At 37.6% G+C, this 26851-nt stretch overlaps 1 protein-coding gene across 1 annotated transcript; it reads right to left on the bottom strand.

Moving 5' to 3' along the window:
- Positions 1-1997: 1997 nt before the first annotated feature.
- On the bottom strand, positions 1998-26395 carry LOC119745165. The gene is made up of 13 exons (XM_038221390.1): positions 26077-26395; positions 19288-19433; positions 17952-18090; positions 16500-16592; positions 15682-15722; positions 13859-14342; positions 12483-12624; positions 11721-12011; positions 10743-11094; positions 8328-8658; positions 7536-7619; positions 6743-6865; positions 1998-5496 (listed from the first exon to the last, which is right to left on the bottom strand). Exons 1-13 carry the CDS (start codon positions 26393-26395, stop codon positions 5306-5308), a joined length of 2736 nt encoding a protein of 911 aa, XP_038077318.1. The 3' UTR covers positions 1998-5305.
- Positions 26396-26851: the final 456 nt, after the last annotated feature.

Below are 26851 nucleotides of genomic sequence, written 5' to 3'. Positions count from 1 at the left end.
TTTAATCGACTCTACGTCTTCACTTAAATTCTTGAAAATACCATTTGGCCCAAAGGCCCGTACATGATTAGACTTTTAGGAAACTTTTGCAGTAATCTTCACGTGAAATGTTTTTTAATGCAATGGAATTGTTTCTTTTGTGAACAAGAAACTATGCACTATGCTTATAAGTTCCGTGCCATATTTAATAAATCATTATTTCCATTTACTTATCATTTTCAGAAAAGATTTGCCAATGGTATGAAGCTTTTAATGCGCTTATTTTTTTATAGCCTTGTAGACCGTCTTTGCACAGCAGTGGTTTTATACGAATTTGCATCCCAAGTGACTCTCGTGAGATTTGCAAATAAAACGGAAACAAACATACATGAACTTGATATTTATGTCTTTGAAAACAAATTTTTACTTTGACATCGAACTGTTACAAAATGTCTTCTTTCTGAATTGTCAAAAGAAACGAGTGATATTCTGAGATTTTTCAAAATTTCAATTAAAGCGATAATATAATTATAAAAAAAGAAGAGTTATAATAATGCCAGGCCTAAATGGCTCATTCTGTGCTTTGTTATTATTACTGATGGCAGCTTGAGCAATGGGGGTCTGAACCCTTTTCTAAACTAAAACCACCAAAAACAAAGCAAAGAAGAAGAAATATGGATTGTCTACTATTTTTGTCTGAGCATGGGAAAACAATGAACACATTGAAGGTGTTCACTACATTTCGAATTAAAGTTTAATACGATACCGTTTAACTGTGGACGTGGAGCCGATTATTTAAACGGATTGAGCCATTGATTGTTTTTTTGTTTTTAGCTTACCAGTATTAATTATTGTGGTGCGACTTTTTAAATATGAAATATATTTCTTTTGTGTTTGGGTCTACTTTTTATATTTATTCTGTTTATGTAATAAGTTTCCGGTCTCCAAATGACAACAGTGGATCTAGGAGGATTGGCAAATAGGGGCCATGCCCCCACACCCCCCCCCCCAAAAAAAACCCCGAAATTTTTGTTGTTGTTGTTGAGTAGCCTAACGTCGCAAAAAGTTAGCCATTGCGTACACAATATTTTGGACAGAAAAATCTCCCCACCTCGAAAAAAAAATGCTGTCTGGATCCGGCCTTGCTAAATAATTACGTTTCTCCTTCTTTTGGTGTGGCGTTTAATGAGAGTAAAACAGCAGTCTAGTTAATCCGAAAACTTTTTGTAAAAAGACATCGTACACAAACAATTAATGTAATATTCAAATCAAGTAAATGAAAAATGACAAAAACCAAGAAGTTCAGTGTCAACTTTAAATCTCGACTAGTGCTTCTACAATTTCTTGCTTAATTTTCCTTTTTTTCATAATTTATAACCCAGATACATGTACACTCTCCACCGCCGCGCCATGGCAACCTCCATAATACTCAATAAGAAGTATCACGACTTGTCAATAGCGCCCTCTATATGTGAAAAGATGATCATGCCATGAGAATCTACTAGTACTGCATTTACTTGTTCATTATTGAACGACCCCCCCCCCCTCAAAAAAGGATAGAATCAAGCAACAAAGGCCCCCCTCCCCCCAAAAACCCCAAACCAACCAAACAAACAAACAAACAAAACTTTGCAACTGCTGTCCCTACAGTTTGTAGGCTTGTAAGACCTCTAGTGGTGTTTACAAATTGGTCGAGTCGACACAGTCCTGGGGGAGGATGGTCTTACGCAGTGCAGAAATCCGGATCTATACATACGCTGGAATCGGGGCTCGACCCATCCGCTCCCACTTTTTTTATTACGGTCAAATTATTTTGCAACTAGAAATCGTTGTTTGCAAAGTTTGGACACATTCACACAATATTTCACACCATCTTCATTACAAAAAAAAAACCCACCATGGATATGCCCCTGCCCTTCGAATACCCTTTAAGAGTGCATCTCTGCCACAGATAATTAAAAAAAAATTGTAAAGTGGAGATGAACATGATAGATAGACACAGAGGCAATATTGAGAAGTGTGTTTCCACAGAATTATTGTGCAATCTTCGTTTTAATAATCAAGTAAATACTAAAATAACAACATACATGTACATGTAGTATAAAATATTAACTAAATTACATACATTTCACGAAAACAAAGTATAACAAATTACGGTTTGTTATTGTTGTTTATCAAGAACTTAAATGCAACAGTTTGTTCAATGGAAACAAGTGACACAGTGTGAGACATATTACTAACATTATGTTTTAATTAGATTAGTTGATACAAAGTTGGAAATAACATACATCCCAAGATCAGTAACACCCCCCCCCCCCCCCCATGAAACAAAGGTTTTGAGAGGAAGTTTAACATCAGGTTACAATTTACAAGTGAGGTTTTATGTGCGTGAACAGATGCGTGTCTCTAATGACCCACTGAAGATAATGTTCATTGTCTTAAAATCTAATAACTAATGTGATTTGGTTCTTCTCGTATACTTGAGTTATAACACCACATTGAGTAGTACAACAATCCCTGGTATACTAAATATATACATCAATCAAAGATTGTGTCATACTTGACAAATCACCTTTATGTTTGGATACAATGCTATTCTATCAATCAAACGAAATCATAGCTTTACGTGGTAGAAATGTACATGTACAATATAACGTTTGGAATGACACCATGTAATAATCTTTATTTGTAAATCAATCTGTCTTGCATCCAAATCCATTTGCTTTCATTCAAATTCAATCAATTATAACCATGGGAAAACTCAATAAAAATAATCATGCCTGTTTATGTGTACATGCATATTAATAAAGTTTTTAAAAATATTAATCAGAGCAAAGAGAATCTGGTGAGTGTTCTGCAAAAAAATACTCATACTATATTGGGAAATAATACAGAAAAAAAATACAGAGTTGCAGAGTCCAACAAATCCCTATTGCTACATGTATATGGGGTACATAAATTACTATACGTTCCATTATTTGCTGTTGTCAAGTAGCTGCAGCAAACTAGTTACTTGATGCTGGAGAAGTACCTACATCTTGAAGAATAATTCACTAAGTGAAATCTTTCATATTTTATTTTCTTTTCAAAATTGAGCATCCAAGATATAACTGATTCGGATGCATTAAATTTCCTGTATCTTGTATAGTACCAAATATATTTCAGTAATCACGCACTTCACGCTAATAAATAAATTCAACAAAGCCACACCTGCAAACATGTGTGTTTTTGTGTTTTGATTTCTACCACTGACTCCAAGGTGGGTATTTTGCAATAGGTAAACACCCTTTTTTTTACATACAAACCTCATTACATGTTCACAAATCACATCACAATGATCTAAATGTGTGTGCTGGAAGAGAATAATACTTTATGGACAACAAGACAATAACAGTCCATGCTGTTCAAATATTGTATCAGACATTAACAGTGCATATTGTTCAAAAAAGGTCTGGTAAAACTTACAACTAATATCAAGAAAAATTATCCTGTCATACTCAAAATATGTTCTTCAAGGAATGAAAGGATTAGATGCCAAACCCAAGAACAACAGCAACTGTATCAAGCAGAGGGGCAACTGCCAGCCCCCACCCCAGACTGACCGTCAGATTTTTGATTTTCCTTTTTTTCACTTTCCATAAATGGCATGATACAGAGGTCTGACACAAACAAAAAATAAAGAAAACCACGCAAACAAAATGCATCACACCAAGCAATTTGATTTGGCGTCCCCCAAACATCAAATGCTAAAAAAAAAGAAGTTTTGCGCAACCAACGACATGACTAGGGTTAAGCATAGGGAGGACCCGAGTGTGCATCATTTTTTTTTTTTTGAAGGGAGAATGTATACATTGTGAGTGTGCAATTCGATATTTCAAAGGGTTACGAGTGTAACACGTTTTAGTTGGGTGGCATAAGGTCGAAATCGTGTCAACTGGTTCAAACCACTAAAGTTGGCTATTCTTATAGCCCCAACATAAGATATTTAGAAGGGGTGACACCTGAAATTCTTTTGGGAATGGTGCTTAAATTGCATAAATCGCTAATGGTTAGTACCTGCAGTGTAATATATTCCCATATTTGGCAATGTTTGGGTATATAAATACACATATAGTGAAAAGTATGTTTTGGGGATTCCACTTACTGGTACATATCCTTACTTAAATAACGTTTTCTGCATCATACTACAGACTGGATGATACGAGGACATAATAAAGATCCCAAATGGCTAATATTATACCCTAAAGTTGTGCCCATTCACTTTTTCCTTGGATATCGTCAACAAGTCTCGCCAAAAGTTTGAATTTACAAGCTTCAAATTCACAAAGTCATTTACTGGCACTGTTACCCTCACAAAAATAAATCATATGATTGAGGACAGTATCATGATACTTAGCTACAAGAAAGGGGGAAAAATCAGGTGTCCGTAAATAGTGCTAAAATTAGGCGAAGGGTTGCCTGACGTGGGAGACCTGAACAAGTTCTAGGAAATCCGCAATATAAGACATTATTGTTGTTTTTAATAATTAGGTCTACGTCAAAACGTTTTCTTACCAATAATTTAGGGAATTTCCTTGAACTTGTTCAGGTTTCCCTTGTTAAGCAACCCTTCACCTACCTTTTTGCCTAATTTACGGACACATAGTTTTTTTCCCTGTTTCTGCTTTTTGGGCTATATATAACAATATTAGCATTGTTTACATGATTTCCCATAAAGTCTTAATAGGGTAACTGTGCCAGTAAGCGACTTGGTGAATTTGAAGCTCATAAACACTGAGATTTGGCAAGACTAATTGATGATCTCTGGAGACAACTGAGGTAAATGCAGCCAACTAGTATAATGGAAGTCATTTCAGATCTTTACCATGTTTACATTATCATTCAGTCACTTGTGGGCTTCATTACATGTAATTGAAGTAGGGTGTGTAAGGACGATCACCAAAATATACTTTTTAAAAAGTAAAAAAAAAAAATACAAATATGCCCAAACATGGCAAAAAAAACACATATTACATGGCAAGTGTTGATGATTTATGAACATCAGGCACCCTTCCCAAAAGATGTTCAGGTGCCACTTCTTAAAAATATCTTCTCTAGGGCTATAACAATCTATCTGCCACGTTGGTGCTTTGGACCAGTCGTTCACGATCTTGTAAAAAATGGGGTCTAAGCCATTCGACTATTTACACCTAATAAAAATACAATAGAACACAACAAACAAACAGCAATATAATAAACATTCTCCTATAGGTTTTATGACCACCCTTGGATTCTAAAACCACCAAGTAACATGTATACACTTAAGTGCAGATATGCTTCTCATATTCTAATGAACGCTTTGTTTTTTCATGTTCTTCCCCCACAAAAAAAATCTGCAGTGCCACAAAAAATTGTCTTGAGCCATATATGACAGCTGAACCTTGATGCGCTGGAGTGACGAGTTCATCTGTTCGGCAACTTGGCTGTTTATCGCCTTGTATTTTGAGTACCCATCTAGTTTGTACCCAACGGAACAGGCTGATGAAAGAATATGAAACAGAAATGTATTAATTCAAATTACTGAAAAGATATAGACAAATGAAATGCACTGATCAGGCACACAGACATGAAGTGGGTACTTGTGTATGTGATGAAGAGGTAACAAGAGGGAAATTATGGGACTTCATTCTTGAAGACCACATTGACAAGGTAAAGGGAAACCCTATGAAGAAAATTATGATTTCTATATTGCAATATTGCTATCAGCTTATGTAATGAAGTTTAATTGAACAAAATAAGGATGAATCCCTCAGGCAGGGCCACTTTCCAGCTTCAAAATAATTTTAAGATTAGTGCTGACAATAATCGTCATCTTCCAGGCTCTCTTGATGAAAAGGTTATTTTGCTATCCAAGTGACCCATAGGATTGCACCAGTTACTGTTAAAATCGTTGGTCTTGTTAATCAAGGGTGTGAGTGACCACTGATAAAATAGCTGAAAAAGGTGTAAAAAAAACTATACTTTTGTACACAGCAAGTGAGGGAAAAAAAGCTGAAATTCTTGAAAAAAAAGGCGAAATCAGCTCTAAAACTAAAATTTCACACCCGTGAAATTCTTCTCATATCTCATTTCAAATAACAAATAGCATTGTTTGAATATCTGCTGTCTGTCTTCACTCTATTTTGTGATTTACACTGTAGAACAGTGTACCTGTTGCACTACTGTAAGTATTAAGTTTAAGTATCGTTTTGGTTTGCGGTAACACCATGTCATAATAACTACTGCTAAGAAGATATTTAGTTCTGATAAGAACTTGTCCTGCTTATTATCAACGTTCACCAAGTAGTTGTACTTCTAATAGAACTTAAAGCAGGACTGTTCTTATCAGAACTAAAAGTACTTAGTGGAAGTTGATAACAAGCAGGACAAGTTCTTATCAGAACTAAATAATTGTCTTCTAAGCAGAATTTATTACCACAAAGTGTTACCGCAAACCGAAATGATACTGAAACTCCACCATGCAATGCCTAAAAGTATTAAGTATGACGTTAATTTGGCATTTTCTTCTTTTTTTCTCAGGCTTGTATTTTCATCATTCTTGTATTTTCTTGTTTTATATTACTCACATTCATGCGAGTAAGATGTGGCTTTAAGTGTCAGAAAGTGGACATTGATAATTATCCGTAAAAATATTTGATATGATTCCAACTGAATGGAATACACTTGTGTTACAGTCATCAAAAAAGAAATAAATAAATAAAAAAAATATACAATCAAGAATTACCAGTATGATTGGGCCAGTGTAGTCTGTCGATAAGAAACTTGGTCTTCTTAAACATGCCAGGCTCCCGATTTAGGCAGTAGGCATGAAGATGACAGGCGTTGTCATACACAATCATCTTTGGAGCTACGTAAAAAAAAAAAAACCAACATACATTTGATGAGAACAATAATGTAAATTTAAGGTTTATCAAAAGATCAGTTTGCTTCCATGGAATGTGTGTTCAGCGACCGCTTGTTGCAACTGAATTGGTAGTGTGCATTTGAGTTCATTCCCATACCAGGCATGAAGTGAGTAACATAAGAAAAAGTCTGAAGAAGCAGATTTGCTACCATATGCCTTCATTGAGTGTTATTCGCAAGTCACCCATGTTAACAAACAAATGCTTCCACAAAAATGCAACATGCTTAAACAATTTCACTTCAATATTTTTTTTTTAGTGTCATACATTCATCGTAATTAAGTGAAAATCATTATAAAGGCCAAGGAGGATTACCGGTGCATAACGATAGGGACTGTTTTCTTAAACCTTTGTTTAGGTGCTGCAAACAAATCGATGATCTTCAGTTGTGTGCAAATTTACAAATGTCAATGTAAGTTATAAATCATGACTGAATAAGCCTCTGTACTGATGACGTCACACTCCGTTTACGTGTGCGCTCTCCTATGGTGCTCAGTTGACCGTGGGCCCCCACTGGCTCCATAGGAAAGTGCACATGTAAACAAAGTGTGACGTCATCAGTACGGAGGCTTATTAAATCAACAGCTATGATTTGTTGAGGAAAACACTACTTACGTGTCTCAAATCGTGTGAGGAGCAAAGTGAAGGGCACATTCGGTGATTCAAACTGGTTCATAATTTCGAAACCATAACAGATTCCTGAACAAATACAAAATGAAAGACAGTCTTTAATAAAATAGATAGGATTATGTGTACATGTATACTTAAACAGCAAACAGAATGTTGTCACGTAATAATCGTTTCCTGAGGACTGCTATGAATTGTGGCATAATTTGGCCTTTGAGGGAAGCAAAACTTCATGAAAACCTTGCCAGAACAGAAAGTCTTCGAAATACAGGAAATGGGGAACATTGTTTATGCTTTGTAATAATAAGTGGAATCAAAGTTTCAAAAAAACAGGTAAAAATCTTGTGAGAGCCACACGAAACCAGAAACTATCGCATTTACATCACACTTTATATTCTCATTAAAGTATCAATCACAGTAATACTAAATTATCCCATTGCATTGTCATGGAGCCAGACATATTACTACTATTATTCAAACGACTGTAATTACCACTAGGGTAATCCAGTCGGCTTTGGTGTAGAGAAATTTGGTCTTTGGCAGATTGTACATTTTATGATTGCCCATTAAATTATTCTTAGAGAAACATACACATGGACAATACTTTTCAAATTATTGCCAGTGCTGTTAATACATGTTTTGGATTTCCCAATGTGTTCCTTGTGCTTGCAATGTGGTAGGTTGCATCATAATTGCTGGTTCAAATTGACTTTCAGGCTGTTTTTTTCCCCTACCCAGCATTACTTGTTCATTGACAATAAATTTGAGTGCAAGTATTACCATGGGGACAGAAAGCAGCAAATACTCCAGGTGTCATTCTCCCGTAATTTTTGGAATCCTTCCTGCAACTGGTCCTGGTGGTCTTCAAGCCATCCATTGCATATTTTGGCCTTAACCGTTGTTGGGGGAAATGGGGCCAAAAACACATGCCATCGAAGTCGTCTGGTGGTGGGTGGTCTGTGCTTCTCTCAGCCTGAACAGCAGCAGGAGATTGTGAAGAAGTTGACTGCTCAAATGGGGCTACTGCCAGACGAAGCAGCTCACAAAGGACAGGAAAGAGTACTTCAGGAAGAACTTGCTCCGATGCAATGAGGTCAGCTATTATAGGACACTATGAACAAAATATCAATTCAACAATATACAGGGTGAGTCAAAAAAAGATGAACCCAAACCCCTAAAAATGTATTTACATTTGTGTGAAGCTCCAAAATAACATCCACTTTTTTGGCGACAGGCCTTCAAAAGGACATTGTTCATCATTTTTAACTTTTAAACTGAGGTTTTACAATTGTATCTCAGGTGATGTTTGCAGACAAGAGTGATGAAGATTCTTGAAATTGCATTTTTGGGATGTGACAGGTTTTAGGGTCATTGTGCTTAAATGATGATATTCTTTTAATGCATTGAGCAATTTCAGTATTTTTTTTATCTAAACGTAGCTCTTGAAATTGGCAAAGACGAAATCGGCATTTTATCAGTTATCACATATTTTAGATAATATTGTGTGATAGAAAACTTTTAAGTTTTATAAGAATATTGAGTAACTATTGAGCACTTGGTAATTTCCTCTTCTGTTTTAACTACAAAGTTGAATGCTGGTAGCACGGGCAAGCCATTGAAAACTTCTTTAAGAGTGCTAGGTGTCAGCACTGACATCTGAGCAAAGAAACATGTACACATCAATTAAGGCCAAGTAAAAAAAAATGCTTAGCATCATGCCTTTTTGAAAAACAAGGGAGGATGCCCTTTTTCCCCCCTCCAAAATGGCTGCCAGACCGGGCTATTTTTCAAGATGGCCGCCAGTTTTTGTTTTTAAATGACCATCACTTGAATTCAGGAAATGACAAACCAGCTTTATAAGGGCTAGATGCAACAAACAAGCCAAAATGATGTCATTGTTTAAAATGTATCATTTTTTACAATTAACAAAAAAGGAAAGAGGTGGCCTCCAAAATAGAAGCGGGCAGGAACGCAAAACATGTAAATTGTTTAATTTGGCCTACGACAGAATTCAATATCTCATCTTCTATTACCTACATGTACAAAGTACTTCTCCCACATAATCATTCCTCAATCTCTTCGATGTCATGTTTCAATAAAGTTCGATGATGTACGTTGACCACCTTCAACTCTTCTTTTTTCATTCATTAGCATCAGTTTTTTTTCACATAGCACAATGCGTTCATCCCATTATTTTGTAATGCATGTCACTGTTGCTGTTCACGTTTGTTTGAATATTACCGTTAATATAATTTTTAACAATCATTGTAAATATTAAGTTTTGCTGAAACCAAATATTTTTAGTCCTTGGATTTTTTAAACCATAAAACGGAAATGAATGAATGAATGAATCCCATGTTCTTGTATGGCCTTGTACTGTGTTTCCATTTATCCTTTCTGAAACTCTGTTATGACAACAATGTGAAGCCATATCTGAGTTATTAGGACTATTCTTCAGTTCTTCAATGAGTCCTAAATGCTCCCTAAAGTCCACTGCTATTTGCTCAAACTGCAAACCACCCTGGATATTCAATGCACTATTTGCTCTTATCCATTCACAAGAATACTGAAAACAGCCAAAAGGAAAATATGCACTCCACTATCAGTTTAAACTATCACGTGCATCTGAAAAGTGCCACCATCCAAGGTACATGTATGTGTGTAGGTTCCTATTCCATTTCTTTCCACCCTTTGAGATGGTTAACATAATTCTGTAGAGCTGTGCAATTGTTCTGTCTAGCATGTTGTCATTTTGAAGAAAGCAATAAAAGAATGACATTTCCAAGATAATTATAAGATGACACATTTTTGGAGATATCTGTAATAATATTTTTTTTTTTTATTCAGGAAAAACTTGTGATTGATTCAATGCACATCCAAGGATATTTGTTATTATTCCTTGCTTCAGAGCATGATTGCATAGTTGCAATCGGCTGCATTAAAAAACGTTTGAATTTTAAATCAGGAACATAGTATGCTTTTTGCTGAGTATTCATCATTCACAAGTTACATGTACATGTAGTTATTAAGCACCTTTCTTTAGATTTTGAGTACTGTAGTTACATCAAACGGAAAATATGCACACTAACAAATAATACACCATACTGTTATACCTCATTAATAAGTATCTCTCTGTACCTACGTAATCTAACTATTGCATGGGGATTTATGCTAATATTACAATGGAGCACTAACCTTGTTTGTGAGAATAGCCATAGCATTTAAGTCTTTTCTTGGGGAAAATCCATGAGCCATCTTCTCCAACAGTTCTAATAACTCTGCCTCTGGATGGAGCAGTCCACAAACTGGAGAAGTTGCAGACAAAGCTTGCAATAACGGTTTGTAAGTTGCAGGTGGGGCTGTTGCATGTCCAGTTGAACCCAGCTCATTCAGAAAAGGGAGTAGGCTGCCTTGATGTTCCTTGCATCCATCAATAAGCATCAGGAAGTCATTGGGAGGAAACGGATGTGCCTCTGACGATCGGGCAAACTTCTTTAACAACTTCCTTGTTTGGGTGTCAACCAGAAAGATGCTTTTTCTGTAAACAGTATAAAGAGAAAACAGTAAAAGTAATTCACATGAACATTAAATCATCTAGCTAAGCGTAATGTCAAATGAACAATTCATACAATTTCCAGTTGAGACACAATCCAAATGAGACAAAGCCTTCAAATGCATGAATCACTCTGTGTTAATTAATTGGCATTAAAAGAATCACAGGATTACCATGGAGTGCTGTTGCATCAAAGTTTGGAGCATTGAATTCATGATGTAATCCTACAGGTGGTGGGTTCAAGTCCAGCCTGGGGTTATCGTGTGTGTGCCCTTAGACAAGGCGCTTTGTCACACATTGCTTCTCCCCATTCCTATTTTAGCTGCTTTGCGCCTAAATTGCAACAAAGAGCTGTATACTATGCAGCGAAATGGGATGGTCTTTGGAATATGTTTCGTTGGCCGAATGAGAAGGGTAATATAATGATGCAATCAATAATGGTGAATACCTGCACTTTATAAATACCCCTAATTATTATTATTTGTTTTTATTATTACAACTAATATAAGCTGTATTGTAATGTAAGTGAACTCTTTTGTGGAATCATGATTCTTTACAACAAAACTACTGAATAAAGTAGCTGGAAAAATTAGAGTCCAGAACACAATTATAAGCCTTATCTGCTTGACGACTGTTTTGCTTCTTTGGTAGCCTTCGGCACATTGTCCTTCCACAGCGATAGGTCCTTGCGAAGGGAAAGGTGGGTAGCATCACAGATGATTATATCTGGCTGTGCGCCACACGTTTGTTCCCTGCAGATAAACTGCTCGTGGTAATCGATGTCCAGCAGACGCAGGAACCCATACCATGCCCATACAAACTTGTTGTAGTGCAGTTGTGATGCAAAAGAGCTATGTCCAGCATCATTCTGCATTTGCACCCAAACACTGTAAAATCCAAACATGGGTGATCTGAGGAGACAGATGAAATACATTGTATTCTTGCAATGTCAACTTACAGAAAGATGCCCATGTACAGTCAAGTTTCTATTTGCAATGAATACTACCAACTACAAGAAAATAATGAATAAATAATTCATTATTGTGCATAAATATTTCATTATTGTACATACATGCATGTTATACAGAAGGAATTTGATGATGGCTGTCATTGTGTTATATTGTAAACATGTTTTTGGGTTTTTTTTACATCCTGAGCCAAACGTGAGATCGTATATCACCCATGGCAAAATTCCCAGAGGTCCTAATCCTATAGTAACTTGTATTGCCATTCATGCTTTCATTGAACATTGCTCTGTGATGTGCTGCAATGATCCAGTTTTCAAATCTCTTTAAGGCCAAGAAAAATAAAACACCAGTTGATCGTCCCGGGAGGATGAGGGTCTTTATATAGCCCTTTCAAATAATTCTAGGAATGCACACCTTCCATACAGAAACTGGTACATGTACTGTCTCAGGACGGAGTGGTCAATCAAGTAGGTTGTCATGTTGAATAGGCAGTCAGACAAGCCATCATATTGAAGTTCAGAGTCACACATCTCATTGCTGCACTTCCTGAAGAAAACTAAATACAATATGGTTCCTCAAAATCAAAATTTGATGTACAACTAATGACATAAAATTGATCTACACACTTCGTACATGAAATGGTATAAGTTGAAAATTCACAATTAATTTTCTTTGGAATTGAACAGTGTAGTAGAATTTACATTGTGAACCAAAATTTTTACTGTAGGAGATGTACAGACCTGAAACGTTATGTCATTGAAGGTTTTGGATGTTGACAGATAGTGTGCCGAACGGTGTTACATAAAAACGTATTTAAAATGTTAAAATGTTTGACTAGATATGCATGATGCCCCTTTTGAAAACCATTTCGTCTTCCAATCTTTGACATTATTTCTGCATGCATACAGTATGAGTCAAAATGGAAGCTAAAATAAATGATTACTGTGGTGAAAATTATGAACACATATACAGGGTGAGTAAAACAAAAATAAAACAAAAATTTGGGACCATTTTTTTAAAGTGAAGTTCTGCATATAGCGCCTTCTTTTTTTCCCACTGAAAAGGTTTATGTTGTACTCAGTCATTAAGACTTAAGCATCGTGCAGACAGGCAAGTCAACCGTTTATTCTGAAGTTTAAAGTTATAAAACTATGTTCTTTGTCAAAATCAACAAAACATGAGTAATTCATACTGGGTAGCAATCAGTAAACACCAAGCACGACTTGCTTTACTAAAATTGCTCTCACGTCGTTTGGCTTGATCAATGACAGATTATTACTTCTTTTCTCAATCCAACAAAATACTCCTTCAACCTGTTATTAAAATTTAAGATACATGTATGTGTTTGCAATATTCAACAACCAAAAAATCATTTATCTCGAGCCTGGTTTTTGACTTGCATTGTATGTACACCATTTATATTAAAATGCTGTCCAAAAGAATCAATCAATGTGTCCCCTGCAGGTCATCTATGTCTGAAGCTGGATTTATAGAGTTCTGAAGTGTGACGTCATTTAGAACTAGAGTAGTGCAATCGAATGGAGTACGCGCGCGTGTTGGTTCATGGGCTGAATCACGCGCTAATGCCTTTTACACACATTCTGTGCACGTGATGTATTCACTTCAATACCGTAATTCTATAGGAATGAAAGCATGGAACATTGTTGACCCTTTATACATAACGACATCAAGTAATTCTGACATCTAAAAAAAAATGTATTGTGATATACATACAACTTTTGGAGAGGGGAAGGACACAATTAATGTACATAATAACATGTTTTTCATACCTGATGCTCGATGAATTGACTGTAGAGTGAAAACAGGATATTCACCCTTCAGGTAGATGTCATTACTCCATGATGCGTGACAGCATGCGCACATACCACCTGGTGTGGGAATCAGGTGAAGATTGCCATTGACTGTACAACCCCGTTGCATAACAGGTTTGGCAACCATGTCTTGTAGATGAATGCTCTCAAGCTGAAAGGGAATGCGCTTCCAGGAAGCCACTGATCCTGCTCCTGCTTTCCTTTTAAGAGAAGTTGACTCCAAAAGAGCAGACATCTCCAATAAGAAGACCGGCAAATCTGTCACTTGCTCAAGAATATCCTTGATCTTACTGATGTGCTGACAATCGCCCCTCCTGCATGTCAAACACTTCAACCCATTGCCCACGATGTCAATGACGGCAAATGATTGATCCGTAACAATGACCGCAGCACGTGGATTTCCACACACAGGCCACACATCATTGAGATTGGGAGGAATTTGCTGTGGCATACGGAAAAAAAAACCCAACCTTTCTTTACCAATGCATAGGAATATATATATCTATATGTACACTTAAAAGGGTAAATATTAGGCCAAAAAAAATAATAGTTGTGTGTCCGATACCTTGGCATTTAAAAATAGGGTAGGAACCTTAGGTCGATAGGAAACTTCATATTTTGTTTTGGCATTTCTGGTGCGTACGATCATATGCAGGTGTCAGCGTGTAGTAAAGGGAGTAATTGAAAGTTTTCAAATTTTTTCCCTCATTCCCCCCCCCCCCCCAAAAAAAATAAATCAGGACCAGAGCTGTAAAAATCAGGTAGCAAAAATATTTTGTTTGGCCTTATTAATGAGTTGGAATTGATGCATACCATCCAAAATGATTGAAGTTCAAAATTCAAGTTTATTATTCACACTAAAAGGTGAAGAGATTCAGCTTCCACTGGCATTTCTAAACAATGACATTACATAACACCATTAAACCAATGAATAGAACACTATAACTCACTCAGCTCTCTTCAGCTTAATAAACTCAAGAGACCTGAGAAATAGATTACAGGAATATTTCGTCGCACAGCTGACATACCGACAAATAAGCAAAATCCCTGTTTCAAGTAATTCGCGTTTGAAGTTGGGCATTTTTCTGGGCGTCCCTAATGTTTCGATAATAACCCTTTTGGTGTATATTCAAAATAAAATAGGAAATGTAGTATCCATCAGGTCAGTTGTCCCACATGTTTTCATTCAACCATAAATGTATTCCTCAGTTTGTCAAATTACAAAAATCTCAGTTTGTCAGATCGCACTCGCACTGCATATTAATTACGCATTCAACATGAAACATGCAATGTTATTTTGATCATAATACATGAAGATAAGTGCAAAATGAATTTAGTCTTAAAAAGTCACCGTTTTTGACAACCACAGTAGCACATCATTTGTTTGTACTTTGAATGCACTCCTTACATTAGCTGGTTACCAGGGACATTTTGTATTTGTCACTATGTCATATTAAGGATTTGTTACTTTGACTGATTGGCCTCAGGCCGGGCTCCGAATCTCAAAATCCAAATAAAAATTAAGAATTTTGGCATAAATACTTAAAAGAGCAACCTTTAAAACCACGAAAGTGACAAAATCTCAAAATTGCCAAAATGGTTGATTTGCTGGTTTGTCAGCTCTGCGACGATTTGGTCTCCAGCAGCAGCATGGGGGACACCTCATCCCCAACAAACACCCCCTCTGCCCTTGAAATGCGCTAGGCACTTTTCACAAGAAACATAGAACCATGAGGGACCAACAAGAACTCCAAACACAGGAAACTAACATCACCACTTACCACATCCTCTTCAAGGCCAGATGCGTGTGCATAGCTGTGGTCTGAAAGAAAATATTGAAACAATTTTAGTTCACAATTTATCACATAACACTGGAAAACATTCTTGATACAAGTGCTCTAAGGTATATGCGTCTGTAACAAACAACATTCAGTTAATTGTTGAGAAAATATTTGATTCAAGAATAAAGCACTACAAATCAAGGTTAATACATGTACTCTTATTTGATCATTATACAGAACATACTTGAATGCAAGGACAAAAAAGATTATTTGTTTTGCAGAGGGACTTTTAGCGTATAAGGGACAGATATTGAAAAAACTGGAAGCCTCTATACATGTTCATGAATCTCAACATTTAAAGTTTTTTAACTGGAAACATAATTTAAAAACTTTTTTCAGATTTGAATGGTTGCCAGATAATGTGTATTACCAAAGATCCATTTACAATATTAACAAAACTGCTATTTACGGAAGCTATATTTAGTTCAAAATGCACCGTTATAGAAGATCAGTGCATCTACAAAGTTATATACTTGGTTGACATGGTAATTATTAGGAGCCGGATCAGTAATTTCCATGTATTTTCCCATCCCGAAATCACTAATTCTTGCCTTGTAATGTAGCTTTATTTCTTTAGCATTTCAGAGTCATTTGTATACAATTAGTTAATATTAATGTTTGTCGCATATTTCACAAACACGATTGGGACCCAGTCTTTAGGTCTGCTTTAACCAGAGATTGTATTACAGTGGCTGTATTCATAATAACTGAAGTCAACTGTAAACTTGGAATGGCAGGTGATGTACCGGTAGGTTTACCTTGGCTTTGATGGTGAGCTGTTATCCCAACGTTTTCGTCAAATCTAACCAGGATACCAGCAAGGCAGTCAATGTGCAGACATCCCGGTAAATCTATGAGAAGAATGTTCCGCATATTTAGCCACTCAAATGTAACACTAAGTCATAATTACAATAACATCTACACATCACATTTGGGCTATGAACCACAAAGTAATAATAAAAATAAAAAAATAATAAAAAAAGTAATAAAATAAATAAAAATTACAAAAAAAATTCCCTTTGGGAGACATTTCCACAGGATTGTGCCAAAAAATCTGACAATCATTTGTCATTATCCTTCCCCCATGACAAGCAATGGATCAAGCCTTCATTGTATTGAATAACGTTAAAATTCACCCACAAATAAGAGTTATGATTTTTAGGGAGACATTAAAATGTATGGTGTCTCCATAAGGTATAAGAATAAAATTTTCTCATGAAGGGTACAATACCATGTTTATTATTAATAATAATAATAATAAAAAATAACTACTAAAAATGGTACCCTCAGGGAAACATTCCCATAAACTTGTGATTTAATTTGTCTTCACTTTTCTTAACCCCAAAATGTGTATGATGACTTGACAAGAGAACTCTAGAAGTTGTGGAAGGTGAAGGTAAAAGGTGATTCTGGTCATTGTGGGACCCTCAGTACTATTCCTTGGTCCCAGAAACAAAAATCTCAATGAAATTGGTACAAAAGCGGCTCTTTGGGGAACAGGGATCTGAGGCATTCAGACACATGTACCACCATGGTCCCCTTTTTGGTTTCAAACTGCACACCACCTTGCATGAGTCAACCACTGTAGCCATTTGACCGTGGGGACACACAGTGAAGAAATAAACACTGCATAAAAAGAAAGCCCTTACTCATTAGAGGGGTCATCATTTTGAATCTGATAAACTTATGGTGACGTCAGTTTTATCTAAAAACCTTACGAAAATTTTGTTACATGTATGTACCTGCATTTTGCAACAAAGGACTGCAAATCATCAAAAAGTGACAATGGTTAAAAGTTGCAAGCTCAAATATTATGCGAGGAGAGCATTACCACACATGCCCGTAATTGGCCACTATCAAATGCACAGTGCCCAAACAAAGCGCGGGTAATTCATGCAAGCAGCATATCATTCCATTTTACTTTTTCATTATCTTAAGCTTGTGTGCACTACTCACAGATTTACCAAATTACAAACCAACTACTGCCGGCAATTTCCAGAAATGTGTCATTTGACACATCTTTGGAATCTGCAATTTTTTTAATTGTTTTTGTCAAAATGGCAGCGGATCATTTTCAGATGGAATTTAGTGCCACTAATATTTTTTAATCAGGTAAGCTTCTCAACAACAAACATTTTATAATTAGTTACATGTTAATAGCTACAAATGACAAACTCTGCCCCAAGGAAATACTTTTTAAAAAACTCAACCTTGACTCCTCTGTTGGACATGTTCTGAGGCAGAGTGCAGCACTTGACTCCTTGCTGGATCACAGGAGCAGTAGAACGCCCACTTCCAGGTCCCACTGAAGCACATAGCTCTCCTGGTTACCATTACATATCTGCTGCCCTGCACATTTGAACAAGGACAATTTCAGAATGTTGCAGTACAATTTAGTCATAATTCAATAAAACAACATTCAACATGTTAATGTTAACAGGAAGAACACTGTAGGGGCCAAATTGTACACTGTAGCACAGTGACATTTCTTATCACGTGAGACAGGGTGAGTTGAACGGCAGGATTTGCTTTTGCAGTGGAAACCAAAACGATCACCCTATACCATACTTGTTGATGCATTTTGCATATTCTAAAAGTACCAGGTACAAGATCTTCATTTATTTAATTCAAATCATCTACACTTAAAAATACCCTTCATTAAACTTCTCTACCTGTTTTTGTTCTTCAGTGATTAATTGCACATTTGCTTTTTTGCTTACTTCCGATTGTCTTTTCAAAATTTGAGTTTCTGGGCAGATCCATTGGGGTAGGGGGACACGCATGGGGGTGCACAAACCCCACGCCATGGCTTTGTGAGGTGGTGTGTCATAACAAAACTTCACAAACAGGTTTGAAAAGTATCACACACCCCCCTTTTGGACCTGGATCCGCCCCTGCTTGTACTTCCTAAACTGTGAGTAATCAGATCAAAACCAATCAGTTATAATTTTTTTAATTTTTGTTGTTGTCACAATTGACCTATCGCGGTAGAATCGCGTCAACGCAGCTTGTGAAATATTGTCCAATTACATGATATACAAATGGACGCGGAATGCACAAAATCGTGAAAAAAAAAATTAGTGTACAAAAACTCCATAGGGTTGTCTAAGGGGCGTGGCTACCTCGCAAACGGTGATAGGTCAATTCAGTCATTTGTGTATTGTTTTTAATTTGATTAAGTTTTACTTAATACAATCAGATCATGGGAAAGTTTCATTAAAAATGTTGTACTGTTATGCCGTAATTGATTGAAGTCTGAACGTGCAAGCAAAAATGTTGTACTTTAGTGCATGTTTATAGGCAAAATGCCATAGGCTACGGTCGTGTCTCTGAAATTTTGTTATTTAAATCCTTGTGCTGTACATACAATGTACATGTACATTCAGAACTGTAATGTTTGTAGAAAGACCACTTGAAGTTGTACTTGTAGTTTGGAGTTCGGAAAAAAAATGAGAATTTTGTGCTACAGTAACTTCAATTGGTCTTTCTGTAAGGTTTGTAAAAACCTTACAATTCTGAAAGGACATACATTCTCTATCAACTTACCTCAATTGAGTGGTTTTCAGAATTGTATCCATTCAGTAGAAACTTTGTGAAGTGCTCATCACATGGGGAGATGGAGTTAGTTTCTAACAGCAACTGACGGTAGATTTCAGGTGCCTCAAGTACCTCTACTTCACCGTGGCCATATTCTGAAATTTAAAAAGAACAAGTTCCAGTCTAATGGTAGTTAATACAGTCAAATGATGCAATGCTCAGTGCTTGTACACCTGTATGAAGCCTTGTGCATGGTTGTCCATTGCCTTGCATTACTTGTACATGTACATGGTTGTGACACTACACATGTATGAAGCCTTGTGCATGGTTGTCCATTGCCTTGCATTACTTGTACATGGTTGAGACACTACACGTGTATGAAGCCTTGTGCATGGTTGGCCATTGCTTAGCATTACTTGTACATGGTTGAGACACTACACGTGTATGAAGCCTAGTGCATGGTTGTCCATTGCCTTGCATTACTTGTACATGTACATGGTTGTGACACTACACGTGTATGAAGCCTTGTGCATGGTTGGCCATTGCTTAGCATTACTTGTATGTATGTACAATGTACGTGTACATGGTTGTGACACTACACGTGTGTGAAGCCTTGTGCATGGTTGTCCATTGCCTTGCATTACTTGTACTTGTACATGGTTGTGACACTACACGTGTATGAAGCCTTGTGCATGGTTGTCCATTGCATTGCATTACTTGTACATGGTTGTGACACTACACGTGTATGAAGCCTTGTGCATGGTTGTCCATTGCCTAGCATTACTTGTACATGGTTGTGACACTACACGTGTGTGAAGCCTTGTGCATGGTTGTCCATTGCCTTGCATTACTTGTACATGGTTGTGACACTACACGTGTATGAAGCCTTGTGCATGGTTGTCCATTGCATTGCATTACTTGTACATGGTTGTGACACTACACGTGTGTGAAGCCTTGTGCATGGTTGTCCATTGCCTTGCATTACTTGTACATGGTTGTGACACTACACGTGTATGAAGCCTTGTGCATGGTTGTCCATTGCCTTGCATTACTTGTACATGGTTGTGACACTACACGTGTATGAAGCCTTGTGCATGGTTGTCCATTGCCTTGCATTACTTGTACATGGTTGAGACACTACACGTGTATGAAGCCTTGTGCATGGTTGTCCATTGCCTTGCATTACTTGTACATGGTTGTGACACTACACGTGTATGAAGCCTTGTGCATGGTTGTCCATTGCCTTGCATTACTTGTACATGGTTGTGACACTACACGTGTATGAAGCCTTGTGCATGGTTGTCCATTGCCTTGCATTACTTGTACATGTACATGGTTGTGACACTACACGTGTATGAAGCCTAGCTAGTGCATGGTTGGCCATTGCTTAGCATTACTTGTATGTATGTACAATGTACGTGTACATGGTTGTGACACTACACGTGTGTGAAGCCTTGTGCATGGTTGTGCATGGTTGTCCATTGCCTTGCATTACTTGTACATGGTTGTGACACTACACGTGTATGAAGCCTTGTGCATGGTTGTCCATTGCCTTGCATTACTTGTACATGGTTGAGACACTACACGTGTATGAAGCCTTGTGCATGGTTGGCCATTGCTTAGCATTACTTGTACATGTACAATGTACATGGTTGTGACACTACACGTGTATGAAGCCTTGTGCATGGTTGTCCATTGCCTTGCATTACTTGTACATGGTTGTGACACTACACGTGTATGAAGCCTTGTGCATGGTTGTCCATTGCCTAGCATTACTTGTACATGGTTGTGACACTACACGTGTATGAAGCCTTGTGCATGGTTGTCCATTGCCTTGCATTACTTGTACATGGTTGTGACACTACACGTGTATGAAGCCTTGTGCATGGTTGTCCATTGCCTAGCATTACTTGTACATGGTTGTGACACTACACATGTATGAAGCCTTGTGCATAGTTGTCCTTGCTTAGCATTACTTGGATAATTATGGTTGTGACACTACACATGTACATGTATGAAGCCTTGTGAAAGGTTGTCAATTGCTTAGTCAGCAAAAAATCACAATTTTCTTTGGCGATAGTTCAAGGTGTAGAACATAAGCAGTGTTTAAGCACAAGCATTTGTATTTTTTTTGCAACAACAGATTAAGCTGAAATACGGAATTGCACTGAGATGATATAGTGTTCAACTACTTATGAAATATCCATTTAAAGGGATTCCTAGATATTGAAATGAATACATTGATTTGGGGATGTTTTCAAAAAATTTCTTCCGGACTTTAAGGTCAGCTTTTACCACTAACAACAGTATTGACGTTTCGGCATCAATAATAATGGCAATTTTTTTCACTGACATGAAGTTTAGAATTTTTTTCTTCCATTATCATTGAACATTTCAATCATACTGAGCATATTTTCTGAGAAACACAATGTACAAAAAGCCATGTTTTTATGGGATGCATGAATTTCACTGCTCTGTAGTGTCCACAGAGTTCCCTGTAGTGGCCAAGTAGGCAGCAGATTACCTTTGTTTACACCATACACTAGCAATACACTGCATGCATTGTACCATAGAGCTAGGACCCTAGCTCTATGATTGTACCATGGAGCTATAAAACACAGATCCATGATTGTACTAAGGTGTTCCCAAGCACACCACATGATGGATGGGTGGTTAAAACAAAAATCAAGGCCACAGGATGTTTGGCTGCAGACACATTCCTGCAAACCATGCATGCACAGGGGATTAGGAATAAACAGAGAGGTGATATCAGATAAACTACTCCTGTGCAAGAGGTAATGAATAATAATGATGTATTGCAAGTGGGCTAGAGGTAATTGCTTTAGCAGAGGACTGGAATGTGGAGAGCCCCCCTGAGGGACAAAAGAACAGAAACTCCCACAGTGGTCTTCCAAAAACACAAAAATAAAATGGCAGGATGTACATGAAGAAAAAGACAATAAAATCTCAAAAAATCCCATGTTACTGTTAGCTTTTAAGAATGTCTTTAAAGTTAATAAATTGTGATAAATCATTATTATCTCTGCACTCACATGAACTCTACTTCAACTTATTCAAGTGTGTTAGAAAAGAATTATTAATATTTTGCTGCATTCTAAATGTGTATTTGTTCACTTCAAAATAAAATTGTAAAATCATGCCGAAACAAATTCATCTGGAAATTTGTAGCGGGTACATAAACTCAAGTTTTATAAATGTAGAGAGCATGATAAAATTTTACTTAGTAGTTAGTGTGAAATTTGGGCAAAGAGCTTTGAGGTATGGTAAAAATATTACTCTAGCAAGGCACTAGAGAAGAGACAAAAAAAATTCAAAGTGTGCCATGTAGCATGCAGTGCCAAGTTAGAGTACACTACAACAACATTCCTAAGGTTCCATTGTCATAATTTACTTGGTTGTATGGAGGTAGAATTAGATACATGGTTGCAACACTAGCTAGCTAGCTACTGTACATGTTGTAATACATGTTGTTTAGCTCTATGGTGTACAGTATGTGTGTATGATAATGCATGGCTATCCATTGCATAATAGTGTACTTGGTTATGACACTACATGTGTTTGCTAATAATAGGACTGAAGTTGTGCATAGTTTTCTATTGCCTAACATAACTTTAGCATGGTTGAGACACTACGTGTCACCGCTGTTCCAGAGGCTCACAGCGCGACATTAGGTTTTTGCGCATGCGCCAGTTTTTCCGGGCTGTGCCGTAAAATTAATATTCATGAGCTCGTAATTCATAGAATAAAACACTGAGAACGGCCTTCCAAAAAACTGCTCATGATGCGCAGAATATTTATTGAAGCCATGAGAATTGTCCCAAAGTAGATTCAAAAATAAATATATTTAGCATCAACATCGACAATTTTAAATGCAGAGATACCAACTTTACAGACTACAAAATAGTAATGATTCTTCCTGCAAAGAGTTATGCTAATGTACCTAGGACAACAGTCAAGTTTAAGAGTAACCACAGTACTTTTCAGAGTAACCACAATGTTGGCGTATAGGACAGCTGGAATTTTTAAGAGTAGTAACGTGCCTTAAAATCCTAATAATTACTCCAAAAGGGTAATGGTTGGCATCTCTGTAAATGCCATGTCGTCATTTTCGCGAAAAAAAAACCAACGAAGGCCTCTTTACTGAGCGAAAAAAAGGGTCCAAAACAAAGCTTTTTTTTGGACAATCAAGTAAGTTAAACTAATATTAAGACTGCCATGAAATCATCAATTAAACTTAAAAGTTTGTATTAACGGTGATTTCAAAAGAGCAAACCCCTCAATTCACCTACAAATGTGGGGATTCTAGGGTGGTGGGATTACTGAAAGTGAAACCGGAGTGTGGTTTTCGCACTGAACTCAACTGCACAATTTAACACAGTTCTCTGAGTTCGCAATTCAAACAACGACGCCAACGCCTGATTGACTGGTGCCCCGCATGTATACATTTCACAGGAACGGCCAGGGATTTACGCGTAGTGTCTGCTACTGGATTTGTGCACATACAGCGCCGTTTGTTTACATTTAGTGTACCGTATGTATTTAATAGCTACGTACATGGTTCCATCAGGGTTTGCTCTCAAAAATCTTCCACAGTGGTATTCTCCTTTTATTAGTCTTTCCAATGATACTTTATTTGATTTGGAATTTACTTACCCTGACCACGAAAAATCCCACAAAACGTGAATGTTATTTTCGTTCCAATTGAGACATTTAAAAAGGGTAATAAAATGTCTTTGCCGAAAAATTAATAGTCTTTTTCTGTCGATTTAGTGTTAGGCCCCCCCAAAAAAGTCTCCGGTTTCTGGTATGGAGCTTGCCCAAAAAGTGGTGTGGCGACGCGACTTTTTTTTTTTTTTTACCTGATTTTTGTGCTTCAAATGTCGGCTGATGACTGCAAATGGTGCCCGACTAGTGCAAATATATGGGAGTCCAGAGAGGCCACATAAAGCTTATTCTCGACCATAACCCAATCTAAAAACACGTTAAAATTGTGCAGCAGCAGGATTTCAGTCAAACCAGTGAGTTTGGCGGTTTTTTTTTCATTTTGCCGACGCGCATGGCTACGGCAACGCGCGCGCATACCAGAAACCGGAGACTTTTGTTTTGGCCTTATCTGGAATATCCAAAAAATATTTGTAATATAAAAAAACCGATTGAAAAGATGTCCTCTGGTGAGCTTTTTTACGCAAAAGACTGGACACAATTCAGTCACAAGAGGGCGTTCTATACAAGCTGAAGCACGGACATGCGCACAAGCCTAACGTCGCCCCCTGGAAACAACGGTGAACTGTATGAAGCCTTGTGCATATTTGTCCATTGCTTAGCATTACTTGTACATGTACAATGTACTTGTACATGGTTGTGACACTACACATGTATGAAGCCTTGTGCATGGTTGTCCATTGCCTTGCATTACTTGTACATGGTTGTAACACTACACGTGTATGAAGCCTAGTGCATGGTTGTCCATTGCCTTGCATTACTTGTACATGTACATGGTTGTGACACTACACGTGTATGAAGCCTAGTGCATGGTTGGCCATTGCTTAGCATTACTTGTATGTATGTACAATGTACGTGTACATGGTTGTGACACTACACGTGTGTGAAGCCTTGTGCATGGTTGTGCATGGTTGTCCATTGCCTTGCATTACTTGTACATGGTTGTGACACTACACGTGTATGAAGCCTTGTGCATGGTTGTCCATTGCCTTGCATTACTTGTACATGGTTGTGACACTACACGTGTATGAAGCCTTGTGCATGGTTGTCCATTGCCTTGCATTACTTGTACATGGTTGAGACACTACACGTGTATGAAGCCTTGTGCATGGTTGGCCATTGCTTAGCATTACTTGTACATGTACAATGTACATGGTTGTGACACTACACGTGTATGAAGCCTTGTGCATGGTTGTCCATTGCCTTGCATTACTTGTACATGGTTGTGACACTACACGTGTATGAAGCCTTGTGCATGGTTGTCCATTGCCTTGCATTACTTGTACATGTACATGGTTGTGACACTACACGTGTATGAAGCCTAGCTAGTGCATGGTTGGCCATTGCTTAGCATTACTTGTATGTATGTACAATGTACGTGTACATGGTTGTGACACTACACGTGTGTGAAGCCTTGTGCATGGTTGTGCATGGTTGTCCATTGCCTTGCATTACTTGTACATGGTTGTGACACTACACGTGTATGAAGCCTTGTGCATGGTTGTCCATTGCCTTGCATTACTTGTACATGGTTGAGACACTACACGTGTATGAAGCCTTGTGCATGGTTGGCCATTGCTTAGCATTACTTGTACATGTACAATGTACATGGTTGTGACACTACACGTGTATGAAGCCTTGTGCATATGGTTGTCCATTGCCTTGCATTACTTGTACATGGTTGTGACACTACACATGTATGAAGCCTTGTGCATATGGTTGTCCATTGCCTTGCATTACTTGTACATGGTTGTGACACTACACATGTATGAAGCCTTTTGCATAGTTGTCCATTGCCTTGCATTACTTTTACATGGTTGTGACACTACACAAGTATGAAGCCTTGTGCATGGTTGTCCATTGCCTTGTAAGTTGTATTCATTTATGATTTTACATGGTTAAAATTAACAGTGCACAACAGTACACGTGTGAGGCCCTGTGCATGTTTAAACTGCCTAGCATGCATTACGGGCTTACACGCATGCCAAATAACTACAGCTCCATGGTATTACAGCTATAGGTAAGCCTATTACTAGTGTAGTGTTTCATACTCACGACAACGATTTTCTTCCGAGCCGCCATGAAGCGGTACATCGTTGCCATCACCTTGATGGGTTCCGCCTTCATGGGTAGCTGCGTTCGTAGGCCTCGGCCTACTGGCAGTAGTGCTGCTGCCCGTGTTGCTGCTAGTGCCGCTAGTTCCTTTTGTGTATCTGTCGCTGCGCGACCGCTTTAACCTAGGTAATTTGCTGACATCACCTGGGGTCGACAATTCGTCCAAATATCGCGATCGTAAATTGTAGTCATGCCACTTTTCACGATATCTTTCGCGATTCAAGGCATTGTTGACATCCTTCTCACTAGGCTCCGCCATCTTTCGCTGGCTAAACGCGTCGCGACGCGGACTCCACTGGCAAGTTACACGTGGGTGGTGGTATACAGGTACGGCCGGCCCCCGGGTACTATATAAACGTACACATGTACCGCCGTTTGTTTATGTACATTATGTACATGTACATGTACATGTACATGTACAAAATGTACATTAGGCTATGCTGTAGTGTAGGTGACCAGATGAAAATCGCGAAATTCTGCCAGATGCATTTCAAAATTATGCTAGATTAAACAAAATCTAACAAATCAACCAGAATTACACAAAACACAGTATAAACAATATACTCACTATCTGACATACATGTTTTTACATATCCTTTGAAAAAAACACGTTAAATTTCCTTAAAGATACAATTTTGCTTCCATATCTAGCCTGCAGTAATTGTACATTCTTCATCAACCGCTTCAATATTGGAGCATATTGCTTGAATTAAGT

Source organism: Patiria miniata, unplaced genomic scaffold (genome assembly GCF_015706575.1).
Source record: "Patiria miniata isolate m_02_andy unplaced genomic scaffold, ASM1570657v1 HiC_scaffold_7, whole genome shotgun sequence".
Classification (NCBI taxonomy): Eukaryota; Metazoa; Echinodermata; class Asteroidea; order Valvatida; family Asterinidae; genus Patiria; species Patiria miniata.
This window is presented reverse-complemented; position numbering and strand designations above follow the sequence as displayed.

Excerpts from the sequence above, each read along its gene's own strand:
- LOC119745165 (XM_038221390.1), bottom strand. The coding sequence starts at position 26,395 with ATGGCGGAGCCTAGTGAGAAGGATGTCAACAATGCCTTGAATCGCGAA. Across the intron at positions 18,091-19,287 it reads CTGAAAACCACTCAATTGAG|GGCAGCAGATATGTAATGGT; the intron begins GTAAGTTGATAG and ends TCAAATGTGCAG. Across the intron at positions 8,659-10,742 it reads TGGCTATTCTCACAAACAAG|TGTCCTATAATAGCTGACCT; the intron begins GTTAGTGCTCCA and ends TTTTGTTCATAG.